Source organism: Dermacentor andersoni, chromosome 4, assembly GCF_023375885.2.
Source record: "Dermacentor andersoni chromosome 4, qqDerAnde1_hic_scaffold, whole genome shotgun sequence".
Lineage (NCBI taxonomy): Eukaryota > Metazoa > Arthropoda > Arachnida > Ixodida > Ixodidae > Dermacentor > Dermacentor andersoni.
The window spans coordinates 58,300,352-58,319,920 of NC_092817.1; the positions used below are offsets into that span (position 1 = coordinate 58,300,352).

The following is a 19,569-nucleotide window of genomic DNA, read 5'->3' on the forward strand; positions in this document are numbered from 1 at the left end:
CTGCAACGAGGGCTCGACAGCGCTCTCACAACGCGAAAACCTCTTTAGAACCAGGTGCTCTCCTCCCAGCGGGACGAGCACCTCGATGAGTCTGCGGCACCAATCTCTCCCTACCCCCCTCACCCCCACCGCACCCCCTCCGCGAACCCTCACGAGTTGCCATTCTGCTGCTTGCTCCCGGTGCCTCACGCCAGGAGGCCGCTGCTCACGGAACAAAGCGGTCGCAGCGGGAAAGAAGAGAGGGAGGCGGGGAGAGGGCGTGGATCGGGCGCAGCGTCCGCAGTTGTGGGACGGGATGGTGTCCTCCGAGTCCTGACTTACAAAAGGCAATCGGCAAAGTGCACCGGGCAAGCACGCAATTAGCGGAGGCGAGGGGGGGCGGGGGTGGGGGGCGCGAGCGCGCGCGCCTCAAATGACCCTCTAACGTGTCCTACGTGTCAGCTGCTGCTGCTGTTGCTCCTGTTCCCGAAAAAAAAAGAAAGGGGAGGGGGGAGGGGGAAGAAACTTCCCGTTCCTCGCTACTCCCGAGCGTCCCAGCGCACACAATCCACTTGAACCCCGGGCGCGGCGCGGTCCAAATGTTCTCCCCGGAGGATTCCTTCTTTACTCATCCCTGTCACAAGAGGGCCGCGCGAGCCAGAACGAATGGATGTGACTCCAGAGAACGCGCGACTGACGACGACGACGATGAGGAAGCCGCTCTGTCCGGCACCGTCAACTTGGGCGAGAGTACAAAGAGCTACACGTGCGCGCGTGCGTGCGTGCGTCCTTGCTTTGAAAGCTCTTCGCACGGCAAACGCACACGCGGGTAATTGCCTTCTTCTTACCACAACGTTCAGCTTCCTGCACGTCGTTGCTTGCAAGACAAAATTCTCCTATTCAGTCAGACTGGCCGAGTATTGCTACGCGTACCAACCCATCCTCATTAGATAGAAGATTACGCGTTTCCTATGGAGAATACACGTCTGTCAAAGCGCACATGAATTGGCATTCGACTCCACTTTCATCGATGAAGCTTTGTCACAGTGCAACTTCACTTGGATGATTCAGTTGGCAATATCACAAGCGCTAATTTAGCGCGAGGCTCCACTCCCTCCTGGATTCAGCGCCCGGGCCATGGTGTGCCAAAAAGACAGCAAGCGCAGATTATGTATATTATTCACGATACAAGGCAGAAAATAATACTAATGCAATACTCGAAATGCAGCTCGTTCACTACCCACTTCACTCACGTAACTTCGTTTGCTTTCCGCATTCACGTATGTATAGACTTTTCCGTCGTTTTCTTTTTTTTTTTTTTACGTCGCAATTTTTCTTTACCTCTTCTGTATTCCGCTATGCGAGGCTATATCTTGAGATTCTCTCACTTCCTGACGTAGTAAATAAGTACATACGTAAAGGGTAAATACGTACACCGGGACACTTCGTGAACCACAAACTTAGCCCTGCTTGCTTCCGAGCAGCAAATTAAATGACGGCGCTATAGGAGACGCGCTTCTTAGGCACTTGTGTTATGGCGTTAAAGAAATATCAGTAGTCACATGCCTATCAGTGCACTCCGACCATGCAACAATTTGTGAAGACGTTTATTTCCTGTGCCACGCGACACTCTGAACAAGAGTATCTTCTGGTAACATGGCCGTTTTGTGTGGCTACCATCTATAGCGTGAACGAGAGCTCTCCACCGGAACTCACGCGCCTGCCGCCAGCACGTGCCGCGCACGTGCGTCCGCCAATCAGCCCACACGATGACCACATTATGGCCTTTTGTGACAAGGCGTGCGTTGTTTGCTTGTTTGTATGTCTGTGTGTGTGTTCTTCTGTGTGCTGTCTGTACGCTTGGGTACGCTGGTGCCTGCGTGCGTTTCTACACGTCTTATTATTCATTGCGTCACAAAAATGACTGAAGATAAAGACTCATAGAAAAGATAGTGGGTGACATTGATTGGCCATGGTATGGCCTTAATTGATGCATCTAAAACAGATTGATACAAGAGCGAAAAGCAATGAAAATAGGGTTATCTTACCCATGATGACCTGAGATGCGGTGAGGTGCTGGCTCATCTGTGTTTTATCTTATATGTAAAGGGTGCTGCATAGCATAAGAACTTCAGAAACTGGAGCAATCATTCCTCAAGCATCTGTCATTGTTCACGCAGCCAACTTCTAGATTTTGACTTCTAGAAGTCAAAATTTTCTGTCCAAGAAGATTCGGCAGATACCACTCGCTGTGGGAATCGATGTTATGCGAAGCATTTTGCAGGTACCTAGCTATCCAGCATTATTTGGAGGAGGAGGTGAAAAAGAAGGGAGGAAAGGTAGGGAGGTCAAGCAGACGCACGTCCCTTTTTGCGATCATGCGCGGGGGAAAGAGGGTTGAGGGACGTTGGGGTTCCGCAAACCGTTACCAGATGAACCAACGCGCTTGTGTAAATTGAGTAGTTGTGTGTGTAGGTTGCAAAATCACGTGTGTGTGTGACGACAGCCGCACAACGATGACTACGTCGAAGAAAATTGTATGGCAGCGAAGGCATGATTTCAACGCCGGCCGTTCGAGGCGAGCTTACGATATGACGACTGTTGGGTTCCACGTGAGTATTGGACGAGCGTAAGTGAGAGAAACAGGGCTCCTGGCATCATCAGAAGCTACGTGTTATACAATCGTACGTACCTAAGGCTATGTCATGTGGTGTATGTTAAAACCACGATGGCATTTGCAATCCTGCGAAGAAATGTTAAAACATGATTAACTTGGGCAATAATGCAGTTGGTACAACGTCGCGCAGTTTGTGGGTGGTGTAAACTGCTACGAGAAAAGTACAGGGGAAGTTGGGCCGGTCCCGAATAGAATACAGTCTAACAAAGCGCATCAACGCGCGAGCTGTCACAAAGAAAGATGACGAGAGAGTAGCACGTGGAGCACACGCGGGGTGTTTCAAACAACTAGGTACCTTTTGAACGAAACAAGTATGCGTGCGATCGTCGCCTGAACATTTCATAGAAAGTATTGTGCAGTACAGACACGTGCATAGAGCGCTGCTTCAACCACCCGATTGGATTACAGTGCTTGATGGCTCGGTCGTATCGAACAAACCTTAATCCAGTTGTGTCGGCAAGGATAGGCTGACTCGCTTTAACAATTGCACATTGTTTTGTCTTGCAAAACCGACACTAAAAAAAAAATCAAAGTGGCCGCGGCCTAATCGTTAGAGCACTGGGTAACTTTGCTCGACTTTGTTCTACTTCACGTTTTGTATTTCGCTCATAGTAATGAAGCAAAAAATGAATTGAATTGAATTCTGGGATTTACGCGCCAAAACCACGATTTGATTAAGAGGCACGCCGTAGTGGGGGACTCCAGAATAGTGCGCGGGGCACGGACGTTTTTTGAATTTCACCCCCACCGAAATGCGGCCGCCATCACCGGGATGTGATCCCGCGACCTCGTGCTTACCAACGCAACACCATTGCCGCTAAGCCACTATACGGCATGTGAAGAAAATAGTGTTCCGCATTAAGATTTTATCGACGGAAGAAATATTGAGCATGCGAATCGAAAGCTTGGTCTCCTGAGCCGCACACTTAAGCATTCATGTACTAATGTTAAAAATAACACATTAATAAGGCCTCGGCTAGAATATGCTTATAAAAAGAAAGACGAGTTTGAAACGTCCTCTTGCAGTTATAGTCAACATCTATAATCGGCGCTTGTCCTCTAGCAGCAACATCGTCAATTAATAATATTATCGATGTCGAAACACGCAAAAGCTCTCCAGACTAAGATCTCCCAGCAAGCTATGGCATCCTTACCTACGGCTCGATCCATCGTCTTATCTGCAGCCGTTGTCAATTGGATGTGTCTGGAATCCTCATTCGCACAGCTTTACACCTGTATTCACACGCAGAGATAATTACAAGTGCACCTTTCCGCCCAGACCAATAACAAATTGGAGTAATTTACCGCATAACATGTTTTTATTGCAAAATGCACCGGCATAACTGCATTTCTTTTTTTTGGGTGCCGCAATATTTTCTGAAGAGATTAACGGTAATTCTCGGACATTTCTCTGCCTAACAGCGTAAGTATTACCTTTATTATTTTCCTTTGAGTGTTATTATTTGTTATAGTCAGTGTTGTCATCTTTATTTAGGGCATGTCACGAAACAGAATCAAGTCGCTAAATTTTTGCTACATGTTGCTCCAAAATTGGTAAAGCTATCGATAAGGAAGGAAGGAAGGAAAAAGTGGAGAAAGAAGGCAGGGAGGTTAACCAGTTTTGCCTAACCGGTTTGCTACCCTACACATGGGAGGGGGATGGGGGGGATGAAAGATGGGGAGAAGAGATAGAGGGCACATAACACGGCACACACATCGTTGGTTACAGTCTGTCACTCTTGTGCAGTACGTGACATCACTGTCACAGCCGCTTGTCCAAGCCCGTATCCTTCATAAACCGAAGTAGTCCCTTCGTCGCCTTCAGCTGCGATGTCTTCAGTCGGCGATATGTGAAAATTGTTGCAACTGACAATGGTCTATTGTCAAGGTGCGCTAGAACGGACGCCATGGACTGTCTCTGAACATTATATTCAGGACAGTCGCACAGAATGTGTTCCAGCGTCTCCTCGCAAAGACAGGCATTGCAGAGAGCGTTGCAGAGAGAAGCTATCGATAAGATTGTAAAGTGATATTGATATAATGTAGTCATTCTCGAAACTTTATATTATAGACTAACATGGCGCAACGCATCTACTAAAACTTCTAAAGCTCGTCAAGTGTCCATGCAGCTGAGGAATGAACAGTAATTTATTAGCACGGTGTAGAGGAGTTCCTTTATTGCATTATTGTATTTAGAAAATTAGAAAACTATGCATGATTACAACTGAATCCTGCGCTTATTCTCCGATTATTAAATTATAAACTTAGCATGCTTGGAAAGGTTACGGGTCACCTGATTTTCCCATCAGAAAGGCGCACTTAATTGGTCCACGTTATGCCTACAGAAATTGTAGCTTAAAGCGCTCGTGAAATTAGCAATAAATTATGCGATACGATATTGTTCATGTTGTTAACACGGCGAGGAAAATTGCGTGATGTTTATGCAGGCCAAATAAAACGTTGCCGCCCCTTGATCCACTGATATGCTTCTTTTTGCGCAGTGTCGATTTGTCTCGTCGGCGTGTTAGACTGAGGCGGTCCATCGATTCGTTTGAATGAGCCCAGCCGTTCCAATATCTACGCCTTTCTACAGTTTATAAGTCCCATTATTCACCTACTGGGTTCTAAACTTCTCCACAAAATTTAAATTCGTTGCAGTAAGTCTTGAGAATTTAAGTTACTTCTACGTTTGTCGACGTTCACCAACGAAACTTACTTGGTGAAACTGCGGCAGCACCCGGGTTAAGATCCTTCCATAGTGGGGTTTTCTGAAAAATAAAAAAATAATAACAATTGTGTGAGCACAACTAGAAGGCTGTCGGCCTCTACGTAATTAATGCAGCGTATGGCCTCCGCGGGTGCCGACCCAATTGGCTTTATCTTATCCACAGAGCCCATGTGCCGTACAGAAATCTTGTCCACCCTTTTCTAGCTTTTCACTAAAGAGTGTTCTCGAAAGTAACTTTTGAAGCAACTTTCTTAACTTCTATGTCACCAAAATTTCGCCAATAGTGCTGTTACGTCGCTAAAATAAGTCGCTGGCCGCTAAAGAGAAACATTTGTCACTAAGCTGATCACAAAGTCGCTAAATGTAGCGACAAGATGGCTAATATGGCAACACTGGCTCTAGTATTACGTAGGTATTATGCACACAATGCTTCTGTTCCGAAAAGAGGAGACTTCTGGACAGCGTGTGAAGAAGAGGAATTGCTCACGAGCCTTCAGAATTATTAGATTTTCTGGGAGGACCGCGGACGGTGGGCAAGCAAGTCTCGCGTACTCCGCGCACACTTCTGCGAGAGAGTGAATTGAATGACCTTTGGGAACCAATATCCGTAACACGGCATAAGACGTAGACAACTGCCGACCGAGTCGGCCAGGCCAGCACCACCTGTAGCAACTCCACCGCCGCCACCGCCACCTATGCATTGCCTGTCAGTCTTTGCGAGAACTGTGAGAAAGGTGAAACGTGTACTCAGGGCTCGCATATTGCATACAATATTATCTTTTTCATTATCATTAATATTATTATTACTAATAACGTGAAATGAAAGGAGAAGTTGGATCAATTACTGGCGCCCTCTACTCCTTTTCGCAGGGCAAGCAGAGAAAAACCAACACACACACACACACACACAAAAAAAAAGAAAAACTTGGAGGACGCTTAATCTTCGCCTTTCAGAGTGGAACGCGATAGCGTACATCAGTACATGTCTCTGACACACTTCATTAAGTTAAAGACAACAACTCATTCACTAGGTCCCTATAGTATCTAGACCTAGCGCCCGCGGCCATAAAGACAGACCTTAAACGGCAGCTAGAAAATGGGTCTGTATTTTAGTTTCCACGTAACAGAATTGTGCTTTCTCGTATATTCAAATTAAAATCCAACGCTATCGTGCGTGTAGGTTACGTACATGGAGCATTTTCCGACGTATCTTACTTTGAGAAATTCAATTAGTTCAGCAACGCCTACGCGCCACGCAGGGGGCCTGCGTGGCTCGGCAAGACGATTCTCTACGGACAACGCCACCGACGACGACTTCGAATTTTCTGCTAAACGCGCCCCTAAACGCTATCGCGTTAAATGTGATATGCACTGGTGACAATCAAATAGCACGAACATTTCCGAAGTTCTACCCACAGAAAAAGTAGAAGGATGCTCAGAGACATACACAGTTCCATAAACCGGTGAAAGTGTACGAAAGAAATTGAAAGCACTCATAAGTTCAGTTCATATCTACATAACAAGATACGTAACAAAGTATAACAACGCTAAGCGTGAGCTACACACATACAACATACTATACAAACGGTGATATTCAAAAAAAGTGTAATAGTGGGGTCGACCACGATATGTTAGTATATTAATTCCTAATACCTAATATATTAGTTTTTATTTTTATAAAAAGATTTAAAAGCCACAAGTGTTATTTTCTGTAGCTGCGTAGCTGTATTGTTTGCCAGTTTGAGAGTAAAATGCCCGCGGTCTAACTACATTAAATCGGCCTGTAGTCTTCGCCTCATGGTATAGTGTCGGGACCAATGGAGAAGGAGATGTTGTACGTCTTTCTTATATTATTACATTGTTCCCACTCATTACCACTCCTCTTTGGGTTACGCAAACGGTAACCGGTATTTTGTAAAAAATGATGATAATAAAGCCAAAGAAAGTAGCGCGACTGACAGCAGGAGCTCATTCTAAATATTGCTCCGGGCTTTCATGAAATTATTCCAGAAATTTATTTTAATGTGATCGGCAATTCTCGCATTGTCTTGTTTTGCCGTGATGATATTATTACAATTACTCTGGACGATCACTTCGCTTTCCTTCTTGCGGTGACCCATTCCATCCTTCGTGTGCACTAATCTATTCACATCTGTAGATAAAGACTGAGCGCTAACATGGAAATTAGAGCTACATCAAGGGACGTGTTCTGCGACGATCACTTTCCACGGTCGTTTTACCTCGGCGTTAGTATCGCAGTCAGGCGCGCGCTGATTGGCTGGCTGAGCACCATGTCACGCGAAGGCGATAGTATCGCCGAAGCGATCGTCGCAGAATACGTCCCCAATTGTCGTTATCTTTATTGATAAAATATAGCCGAAGTATTACCTAATTTGTTGCGATAAGCGACCCAAAGTGCCGTGAGAAGACCGAAATTGTGCAGTGGTTTCAATTCAGTTATGGGGTTTTACGTGCCAAAACCACTTTCTGATTATGAGGCACGCCGTAGTGGAGGACTCCGGAAATTTCGACCACCTGGGGTTTTTTAACGTGCACCTAAATCTAAGCACACAGGTGTTTTCGCATTTCGCCCCCATCGAAATGCGGCCGCCGTGGCCGGAATTCGATCCCGCGACCTCGTGCTCAGCAGCCCAACACCATAGCCACTGAGCAACCACGGCGGGTGAGCAGTGGTTTAACAACTTCACTTCGCAGGGCTTATTACGTGCGTTGCACATTAGTTTATACGTTATACTGCGCGGCGGTATATTCCGCAGCAGGTGGTCTTAAATCTACGTTTTATATTCTTTGCGCAGTACTAATCACCTTTGTCTAACTGTGAAATTTATAGACTACATGGAACTGTCTCTCCTCATCTCTTCTTCCAGGTTTAATAAGAAGTGTCAGCAATTTTTTAAAGAACCGTGAAAAAAGCCCGTGGTTATTTTTTTTGACAGTTCAACATTTTTTCCAAATTCCTGTCCACGAGGAGGCCGATAAATGGAGTTTGACCATTCTTTCTGCCTTTTTGAAAGTGTGTCTGTTGAGCACTAATTCTTACCGCAGTCTCTGTAGCGCCTACAGCTATTACTTTTGCTTGTCCAGTATTTCATTTTATTTCTGCGCTAATGCTCTGTTTGATGTCAATAAACGTGCAATAGTGACTTGTCTAGCGTTCGATACGCATAGATCAAGCTATCTATTTGCATCAAATACTAGCAATGTGTTCATGTAAATGAGTTTTTTCTTTGTATTCTATTCCAGGAAAAAACTAAAACACCGCTCCATCCAACTGGGCTGTTCGTATGACGGTGCATCCAACAAGCGAAATGCCCAGGCTGGCACCCTGTGCGTGCTCGACAGCCACGGTCAGTCCGCAGCTATGGGCGCACGGCGTCTGGTCGCCGTGCAAGCGTGCCACATGGATTCCGTTCCTCCTCTCTTCCTCCTCTGGATCCACTTGAACGTGACGTCACGTGCACCTGATCTGCGCACGCGCAGGAAAGGAAAGGCGCAAGCAAGCGCTCACGCCCAGCCCGCTCGCTCCTCACGCCTTCTCTCGCAGCGCCGCCAAGCGACGCGACGTGCCTACGCTTCCTTTCTCTCTCTCCCGAAAGAAACCAAGGGAGGACGCTGCGCCCGCTCTCCCGTAGATCCCGAAAAAAAAACGAAAGTATGAGCGGCGGGAAGAAGGGAAGGCGGTCAGAGCCGGGTGCGGGAGAGGAGGAAGCTCCGACAGCTGCCACGTCGGAAACCATGCGCTCTCTGCCACTGCTACTTTCGGGAAAGGAAAAAAAAGGATGAAAGAGGAAAGGCCGGGACTGGCGTAGCGCGCGCGCGGAGGAAAGGCCGCCGCGAAGACGTCGGGTCGTCCCGCGCCGCTCGCGAAAAAAGGCGGTGCCTCCGAGTTGCCAACTCCACAAGAACCCGGGGCGCCTCCGTTGCCGGCCGCTGTTGTGTGGCTCTGCCGTCGCGCGGCGCAGCACGACGACGACGACGACGAGGCTCGGAACCGCCGCTGACACGGTGCTCGGCTTCCCCTCCTCCCCATTTCGAGGCACAGCTGAAGCGCCACCCTGTGAATCGTGCGCGCGTGCGGTATCGGCCAGGTTTCTCAAATGCGTGCTGTACAGAAACCACGACACTCGTCGGTGAAGCAAGACCAGTGAGCCGAATGGAGCACGGAAAGCGGGGATAACCGCGGAAAACTGTTCCGAAGCTGCGTTCAAGGAGCACGACGAGACAGACAAAAAAGGTCGCGTGTTCGCTGTAGCCGAAGCTCCCGAGAAACTCCGAAACTTCGCCTTCGTCGAAGTGCGTGCGCCCGACGCGCACGGGGCTGTCGCTAGCTCTCCACTGTCGGAAGCAACGAGTCGGCGCTCGCCCTCCGCCCGGTACGGGCGGCAACACCAGCCGTGTACCCAACCGTGCCCCCGGGGCTCGACTTTGGCTGCGGAAGCGGCGAAGAATGCCGCGCAAGCGGCGCGAGTTATGAGGTGGGCGGCGGCGGGGGCCGACTGAAGTGATCGGCGCCGGAGAGGCGGCGAGGTTTTAGCGGTGCGCGGTGTGCGAGCACGGCCGCCACGACGAAGCACGAGGGCGGCTCGTCGCTCAACTGGGACTGCATGGCAGCCATCATGAACGGCGGCAAGCAGCCGGCCTCGATGCCGCTGCCGCCGCACCTGGGCTCGGCGGCGGCCGGCTCCTGCTTCTCGGGACGATACTCGCCCACGTACCGAGCCGCGCCCCCAGACCCCATGCGGGCCAGGCACTGCGCCATGGCCGCCAACGCCGCCGCGGCGCCAGTAAGTATTGCCTGCCAACCGCGCGTTATTTGCCGTTCCTCGTGTCGACCCGTGTGTTCTGCATTCTTCTATTGCGGACACTGTGGTCTTAATGATTACTGACTGCTCCCACGTTCCGTAGGGCGATTTTACAAAGGACTATACTTTGCAGTTCGGTGTTGGTCGTCTTGATTCAAAGCACCGAAAAAGAAAGGAACTGCGTAAATGTAGTGACGGGGAAGGAAATACAAGTGGGGAAAACTGCAGCTAGTGCAATTGGCGCCAGGAAAGTGTATATAACTCCCACGACACATTATGATGGTTTCTTGCATTTTGCGTGAAAAAATGCACCATTTTTGAAAATTTCTCGCACTGAGACGGGGCTGGGGTGAGGGGGGAGGTGGGCTTTATGACGAGACAAAACCTTAGCGTCAGCGTTTCATTGCCTGATGGTGGTGGGTAGAGCCCAAACCTGTTTGTAGAATACTTTCTTTTTCTAAGTGTGATCCTTCTAAATGCAGTAATGCCAGCGGGAACATGTAAAGGTAAATGCAACGTTCGGCTATAGAAGCAAGAAAAGATGCAGGGAAATATTTTGTTATGAACAGTACTCATTAACCTGGACAATATTGGCTTAAACTTCGCCTCTCCCGGATGATAACTTATTCAGGCACACATTAATGATATGCATTTCTGCATGAAAATGATCTTACAAAATATTAAGTCTTGGCTGTCTGGACGGTGCTGAAGGTCGTGTGCTTCCAGTGTGAAAGGTCCCGCTGACAGCCACCCACTACCATATAAGTTTGCACTGACAAATTCATTTTAATAAAATGTAGCAAAAAGCCGCACTGTGGTTCCATTTTATTAATGTGAGATAATGACTTCATATAATGTAATCGCTACTACTATTAATTGAACACGCCTACCTGATTGACTGAGATCAGGCTGTCACCTCGGACACCCTTCCGCTTACATAATGAAGGCAGCATTGCTAGAGGTTGTATTAGCCCCGATCGCTAATGCATTCCACGAGCAGGAAATGCCGTATTTCTCTATGTATGGTTCAAATAATGACAATATTCTTGCAATATTATTAGGCACGTTTTTGTACAATGTCTACTGATGTTGCTATCTTCTCCACATGGCCCTCTCTGACATACTATCTTATGCCTATCTTTGCTGGCTACCTGATTTCTTTTCATTAGATGCTATTTTCCTTGACCTCCTCTAGTAGGACGTAAGGAACCAGCGCATTTCACGCCACAGATTGCCAACTCATGTTTCAGTACCCTGTAAAGCTTGCTTTGGCGCCTAGCGACAATCTATGAGGCAAAGCTCACACTAGGAACTGCAGGGTCAATTGGAACGCAATGGGGTCGTTTGGCTGAGCTCAGGCTGTCACCTCTGAAGCCGTTCCGCTTACATAATGAAGGCAGCATTACTAGAGGTTGTATTAGCCCCTATCACTAATGCATTCCACGAGCAGGAAATACCATATTTCTATGTGTATTGTTCAAATAATGACAATATTTTTACAATATTATTAGGCACGTTTTTTGTACAATGTCTACTGATGTTGCTATCTTCTCCACATGGCCCTCTCTGACATCCTATCTTAGGCCTCTCTTCGCTGGCTACCTGATTTCTTTTCATTGGATGCTATATTGTTTTACATCCGCTAGTACGACGTGAGGAACCAGCGCATTTCACGCCACAGAATGCCGCCAACTCATGCTTCAGTACCCTGTAAAGCTTGCTTTGGCGCCTAGTGACATTTTATGAGGCAAAGCTCACACTAGGAACTGCAGGGCCAATTGGAACGCAATGGGGTCGTTTGGCGCGAGACCTGACATTCCTAGAAGACGAAAGAAGTAAACAGAACTGAGTCGAGAACAGACGCTAAAATGAATAAAATAAACATTCTGCGCAGGAGCCATCAACAATGATCGTCAATGTAATCGAATAGCCGAACGCTTCGAGAAAGCTACACCCCGTATAAAGGGAATGGTGCGTTTGACAGCATTCATTTGTTGCAGTGAGGATATTTAGACTGCGTTTATTGTTTCATTGCGCATCTGTACCCATGGTACATGTGAGCAGCGAGGGCGTCTCACAAAGCTATGACAGTTGGCGATCGGCAACGAACGCGTCCCCGCAACTCCGGTGCGCGATCGCACGCGAGGTGTCGGCGCAAGAATCCGACCTCCGGCCACCACCCACCACGATAACGGGCGAGAGAGCAAAATAAAGCTATTTGCTTTGAATTTTAAAGAGCTGGAGACATGTGCAAGGCGCTGCGGCATGCGTGTTGCGGCCAGTGTGATTGTGCGCGTGTAGAGTTGAAAATTAAAAGAAAGCTCAATAACGTATTGTGGCGATTATGTGTCAACTGCGCAGATACGAGCTTAATGGCCTTTTTTCTTCGCGGTATGAGTAGAAGGGGCAAGTATGTACAATATACAACGTCAAAATAAATTCAACACATAAACTTCTGCGCAATAAGTAGCATTCGGGGCTCCTTTTTTTCAATTTTTTATATGGGACTTTCACCAGAAAGTGGAAGACAAAGGCTGATGAGGTATCTTAGTAAAATATATGCCGCTCATTTTGAGCACCGACACATTTCCATGTCAACCCCAAATAGACAAATTCGAAAAAAATAGTTACTAGGCTTAGTTGTGCACTTCTCTTTAATACCTGTGGACGTCAACGAGTATAAGAGACGAGTAAAAGGGACAATTCAAGTTTCTTCAAGGTAAAATACTATTAAAAATATTTTGCGCAAGGTACTAAATCTAGCTCTTTTATCTTATTAGTGCGTCAAGGCTTATCCGGTAAAGAATACCAATACAGCTTCACACAGTGAGCTTTTCCTGCGTCAATGTCATTTACAGCTTAACCTGCAACCACTGTGGCCTGCAATCGAACAATTCGTTGAAACACCAGATAATTACAGTTCATTATACGACTGTCTAAAGTAGGTTGCTTCATTCCTCTCTTTTTTATGCGATCACAAAAGAGAGAGAGTAGACGTTCCTTAAACCGCCGAAGTTATTGAATGAGTAGTATTCCACGCAGGTCCCAACAGTTCACAAACGTAATTTACCTTTAAAGTACCTTTCGGAGGGGGTACCTGGACAATCACTGATGTGGCAAATAGCGACAACTAAACAAATACAGATCGCAGCTAGTCGGCGGAGATATCTGCTGTCTGACTGCCGCGCCGAACAGAAGTGCTAATGTGAGCTTCGTTGCGTAAAACGAAGTTAAACGCAGCGAAAGATAAAAAGGCACGGTTGTGAAGATGAGGGAAAGCGGCCATGGAGAGGCGCTCTTAAAGTAGCTGTGCGTAAATAACCCTTGTTTATCTCCCCTCCTGACATTCTCTCTCTCTCTCTCTCTCTCTCTCTGCTGCTCATTTGCATTCGTCGCGACAGCAGAGAGAGGCGACGCACGTTCCGAGTGCTGCCTTGCCAAGCGTCACGCTTTTCACGCCTCGACGACGCGGTGAATAAATCATTCATAACAGGATGCACTATTAAGTAACAATCCCCCCGCGTCGGAGTACGAAGACAGAAAAGAGCGTCAGCAGATAGACAGAAATCAAATTAGTTATGAAACAAGACCGATTGGGTTTTATTTTTATGTTTCTTCCTTCCGCGAGAGGAAAATTGTCAAACACGCAGGCAGTCTATGCTGCCGGCATTTTCCCTCTTATGGGGCTGAGGAAATGCACATTTGTTGCCGGTTTCTCATTGTGCATAAAAAAATATTTGAGATCCGCTTAAACGTAGATTGTTGCGTAAGGAAACGAATTCACACATAATTTCTTTGGTAAGAAACGTCTCGCTGTTGCGACTCTAGTAAGAAATGTCCTGATTTGACAGCTTCAGCCATCCACCTTCGCTGATACGTTTCCTATTACAAACTACCGTCTCCTATTTTTTCGATGCGCTCTAGCGTACAAACTGCCTTGTGTAAGGCGGGCCCAGATCAATAAGCTAAATATCCTCAAATGCGGGAGGCAGGAGAACGGTGAGCGTGCGCGGAACTCGCTCACATCAATCATTATTCGTAAACTATCGAGCATATTTCTTGAAACTGAGAGTGAGGAAGAAAGAAAACGAGTGGCATTTCAAGTGTGTTTGTTATTAAACAACAACGCAGTTTTGAGAATTCAGATAAGCGTGGCAATTCCTTAAAGTTTCTCCACTGAAATTAAGCAAGCGAGCTTTAAACCCACAAAACAAAGATTGGCGTCATCTTTGTGCTCGTCGATAAGGAATTATGGTTGCTGCAAGGAGGAGAAGGCAGATGAATGAGAGACCTATTTGAACACTGCTGCGTTTTCGTTTTGTTCCGCATCATGTAACATCACGCACTTGTTAGACACCCAGAAAGTATTTTAGTAATACGAGTCAGCATGTCAGCAATGCTAATTCCCACGTGGTCTTGAATTTCATTCACGTTAGCCCGGACTATAGATCTCGCTCACTATCATTATACGGTGTGTTTTACTACGACAACAGTTAAAGTTCACAACAGGGCTTGACTGTGTCCGCCATTCTGTCCTTCCCGTTACGCCGTCATCGGCGTTATCGTGTGGTCGTCAGTTCATGTCATCATTTTCGACGTCACACTTATCATGGGGGTGAAGAAAAAAATTCGGCTGATCTCACGCTTGCATGGAAATCACATTTAAGCATATCGTCATGTTTGCGCAAATATCAAAGCAATCGTTATGCAATTGTTGCGCTAATGATAGAAATTTGTGCACATGCTCAGGTTAGCATGCTCAGGGTAACATGCCGAGTTTGCCGTAATCAGCAGCCCAAGTTCTTTAGTCGACCACATGCCCTGTGGCCCAATTTGTTCTCAACTCGCCAAGCTAGTACACCGCCATGTCGGAGGAAGAGGCAAAGAAAGCTTTTCTTTAGGACAAAACTTTGCTCACCACAACCCCCGGCAGCATTGGATATCAAAATCATACCTTTGCGGCAAGCCGGCAATGCATAGTTCAGAGCTGGGCGCCCTAACCACTAAGATACCATGCATAGTTCGTGCTTGCTAATTTGTGCGAAGTCTTGTGCGCCACTCAGATTCTCCGACTGGTGGTGTCTGGTGTTTGCGAATTCATTTTTTTCAAGCCAATGCAAGCCATACTCAGGCGGACAAAGTCGATGTTGGGCGCACCGCGAAGAAGTTATTTTCAAGATTATGGCAGTGTTCGCTATGAAAATATTCTGTTGTCGCAGTAAAGGAGTTCCGAACGGAAGAAATTGCTTGTCTGCTGATTTCTGTTTCTCCTTAGGGTACCTAAGCTCGCTTTCTCTAACGTAGACAACGCTTTGCATTCAAGCAGCCAGATCTTTTGCGCATTTTCTGACGAAACAACAGCTAAACTGTGATTAACAAGGTTGTGCTTAAGAAGAAAAATTCAACCAATAGACTGAAGCGAGCGAAATAAATGAGTAAATAAAGAAGGAACGAAAGGAGGAAATACAACGAAAAACACCTGTCTCAGTCGCCGATCTCGTGTTTTCTGCATATCTTGATTATACAGCTAGCCGCCTCGACAAAGTTGGCTTTGCTGTAATCAAACTGCATTCATACTAGATAAGGTAGCTCCTACGTAGAGTACAGCTATTCAAATGTGAATTAGCGCCACGCAATTTATTATCTGCAGTGGGGTACTATAGAAATAGCACTCAAGTTCTGAAAGCTGCCTGAGTTGCTTTCCGCAAGCGTATACATCGAACAATTTTCAAAGCTTTTATCTTCATCTCAGGGATGGTAATAGCCGTATTTCGTGGCATACATGAGCAAGATAGCTCACATTCTTCTTCTGAATCGGGCAAATTTGTTCGATATGGTGCAAGATATTGCAGCGTTAGCTGATTTCTCTAAGTTGTCTTGCAAGATGTGTGGTCTTGGCAGTCATAGGAGCTCACTGCATTTCTTGTACATTGTTAGTCAATTTTTCTGGCTTTAAAACGGTGAACTTCACTCGCACGGGAGACTCAGATGGGTTAAATACTTTAACCTGATGAATTTTTGGCACCTGTCCCACTGGATCAGCGTCTTCTAGGTTCTACTTTTGAGCACGAAATAATGTTAGGTTTACGAAGTCAATCCTTGTCGGTACATGTCAAGGTGAGGCATAGCACCAAAATTGCACCTGCACAAAACGCCACATTCGACGCACACGACACTCTGTCTCCTTGTGTCCTTGTGCCTTTATGCGCTATGCCTTTCCGTAACATGATGAATCAAAAAGCACCTATAATATTCATTTATGTTTCAATGGCACCATTTTCTCTGACAAATCATGTTGCGTGCTTTATTGACTGCGCGGTAGTACAACAGTTTGATTTCTAGTGATTAGTTATTCTTTAGGTTCATGTTAGATGCTGTACGTTATGTTCCCGACAACTACCTTTATAATTGCAAGAAATGTGAGTCTGACAATGCAACGATCGACTCTACGAATTTCTGAATAATGAATCTGGGAAAGTGCGCGTTATAAACACTTCAGTTGCAATCTCATTGTCTCGCCTGCGAAAGAAGCAGAGGTAAGGTTTTCAAGAAAGGCCCCTGTCAGAGTCAACGAATAAGCAAGAATCAATATCTGGTCTGAGAATTAGCTGTCCTACTTTATGCAAAAAAAAAAAAAAATGCAGATGCACCGCACATGTAAGAATCTACGTTAAGCTAAGCTTTAGTAAAACGCCTCATTAAATGCTTCACAGCTAGCGGCGATGCGTACAATTGCTCGACTTTCATCCTAAACAACGTGTACTCTCATGGAATGTGTACGTTTATCAACCACAAGGGTGGCAATTTTATTGCCATGTATTTTTTTTATGTTTATGCACTGCGTCATTCACAAGCTAGCTATGCCGACGACAGCAACGACGACAGCAGTTGAAGTTCGAAACCCGTGCTATGCATCAGGCGGATGGATGCACAGTGTGAGACGTATACGGAGCGACGTCACAAGGACGAAGGCGATGTATCATGCTTGTGGTGGTAAGAATTGTGATGACAAGTGTATGTACAGATAAGTACGACACGTATCAAGCCACATTTAGGGATCCTGTACCTCTTGTGTCACAGTGGGACATGCCCTTGCTGGAGCATTGGTCAAGAACGGGAACACACACCCAGTGACACATGCCGATAGGCTAAACAGAGAAAATAAAGTAGATCAAAGAATCTATTAAACATAATTCACCGTTTCAGTAATAGATCCGTATGCTTAGAGATGCCTGCGAGCCGACATTATATGTTCAAGTTTTATGTCAGAAGTTATTATATTTTTTGTTCCGCAGAACAGAGGTGCGCATATTTGGCCAGCATACACATAAACCAGCTTGCCGGTACTTTCATTCGGCGCACATATAACCTTTGCATATATATCCACAAAAATATCCGCCGTGATAGTGACCGACCCAACAGCACCCAGCAGCCAGGAAGCTACGGCAAATCCAAGAACTCGGCTCCAATCTATGCTGGGAAGTTAATTGACTAGCGAAGCTGAGGTATATCACCTGATTCGATAGACCAATGTGACGTAGCCTTGAACGATTGAGTAATGCACTACATGAAATGACTGACAGCAAGACAATTAAATGGGCGCGACGCCGCTGTGCATATTGACGTTGCTGTTCCCTTCGTCACTAATCGTATTCGCGCTGCCCGTAAGGGGTCTGAAGTGTGCGTGGCTTGGTTTGGGCAAGAACCACTGCGTGCTGCCTAGCCTTAGCACGATGCCGTCGGTTACATTGACGTTGCTGTTCCCGTTCCCGCTCAACGTGTTCACGCTGCTCTTCAGGAGCCCTAGCTATGCGTGTCCTTCCTATAGCGCTATCCCAACACAAATTCAGCCACTTGCCAATCGGGTTATTATTTTACATATGAAAGTGCAATGACGTCACTCCCTGCTTCGTTTGCTACAGCTGCCGCTTCCCGGAAACTGCAGTTTATGCAGCCGTAATCTTTATCGGGAAACGCATGCTGCGAACGCTACGTGCTTCGCATTGCTTGAACGCGCCTTATTATCTATCATGTGGCTTTGACACTCGTTTTGTGCTTTTGTTTATTGAAACGAATACGGGGGGGGGGGGGAAGGGGGGTGTTTTGCATGTGTGATTCCAATGGAGATAGGCACTTTTCGCTTCAGTTCGTCGAATGGTTTCCTGTCGACTGTCCTGTCGACGGAGATGAGGAAATCCCGGGACCCGAGTCACCTACAGCTTCACTGCAAAAATACTCGCTTTAAATTGACGTTCGATAGTAAAAGAATGCCGGAGCCATTTCACAGCCAAAATGATTCAGCATGAACCATAGTAGGTGTTTTCACATGTTCCCCGCTCAAGCTGATCTATTATAAGGTTATGCAAAGAATATAAAAATACGACGCCTAGCTTATCTACGCGAAAATGCAGTTTCTAGAGCATAAACCCAAACATAGCACGATAATGTCCACAACAATCTTTAGCTAGCCCAAACGAAGTGGGGGACCTTTTTCAGAAGACACGCGGGAACTTAGGGAGTTCATAATGCAAGATTGCTTTCTTCCCTTAGGTTATTCTCATTGTCGCCGCATGCACAGTTCCCTCATTCCCCAACCGACCCCACTTCCCTTGCAAGCTGTCCCATGCCCATTCATCATACCTTCTCATAATCTGCGGTAGAAAGCAGTTAGTTACCAGTTTAGCTTCTTATTTTCGGTTTCTTTTTCACAAAGCATGCCTGATTAAATGTGGTAAGCAACGCTCAAGAAGTGAAAGCACGTGAGGAAAGTGATGTGGCCAAGTCGCAAAAGAATACTCCTGTCACATGCGCGCTTTAAAGGAACCTTCAAACCGATGGCAAACGATACCTGCGGATTCCTTTTGGCTCCCTTCTACGAGATTGAGCAAAGTAAGCAACAAGACTCACCGATTTCAAATTTCTTTGTTTTTACTTCTCTTTAGATGTACGCTTGTGACAAAATTATGACATAAAAACTAAAGACAGATAAGAAGTACTGTTAAGAACGGCCAGCCGCAGTGCAAGTTTTGCCGGCCAGTTGCGACTATGGCGGCAACTTTCCTGGAGCGTCGCCGCACACCTCTAGCCATGGCGTGACAAGTGTGTGAACAACAATACGTGCGTCCTCGACTCTCCGTCGCTGGAGCCGAGTTTGACGAAGTCGCCATTGTGACTAAACGGGCTCGGCGGACCAACTATTGTTACTGAGCCCGCGGGAACGTCTACTGAGACCCCTTCCCACGCGCCGACCAAGACGCCAAACAATGGGCAGCCGGCGGGCGCGCTGCAGCTCGGGGAATAAATGCCCCTACGGTGCCGGGTCGTCTCCCTTACGGTGCCTCGTCTCCCCTACGGTGCCTGTT

General features: G+C 46.7%; 1 protein-coding gene across 2 annotated transcripts in view; it reads left to right on the forward strand.

The window, feature by feature from the left end:
* Positions 1–9,209: 9,209 nt before the first annotated feature.
* acj6 (abnormal chemosensory protein 6) overlaps positions 9,210–19,569 on the forward strand; it is a 61,411-nt gene continuing 51,051 nt past the window's right edge. The window contains exon 1 of one of the 2 annotated variants that reach the window (XM_055073817.2): positions 9,210–10,189. In XM_055073817.2, the coding sequence (XP_054929792.1) occupies positions 10,010–10,189 (180 nt within the window). In that variant the 5' untranslated portion in view covers positions 9,210–10,009. The remainder of the gene's footprint in view (positions 10,190–19,569) is intronic. The other variant, XM_050183018.3, reaches the window with a different exon arrangement.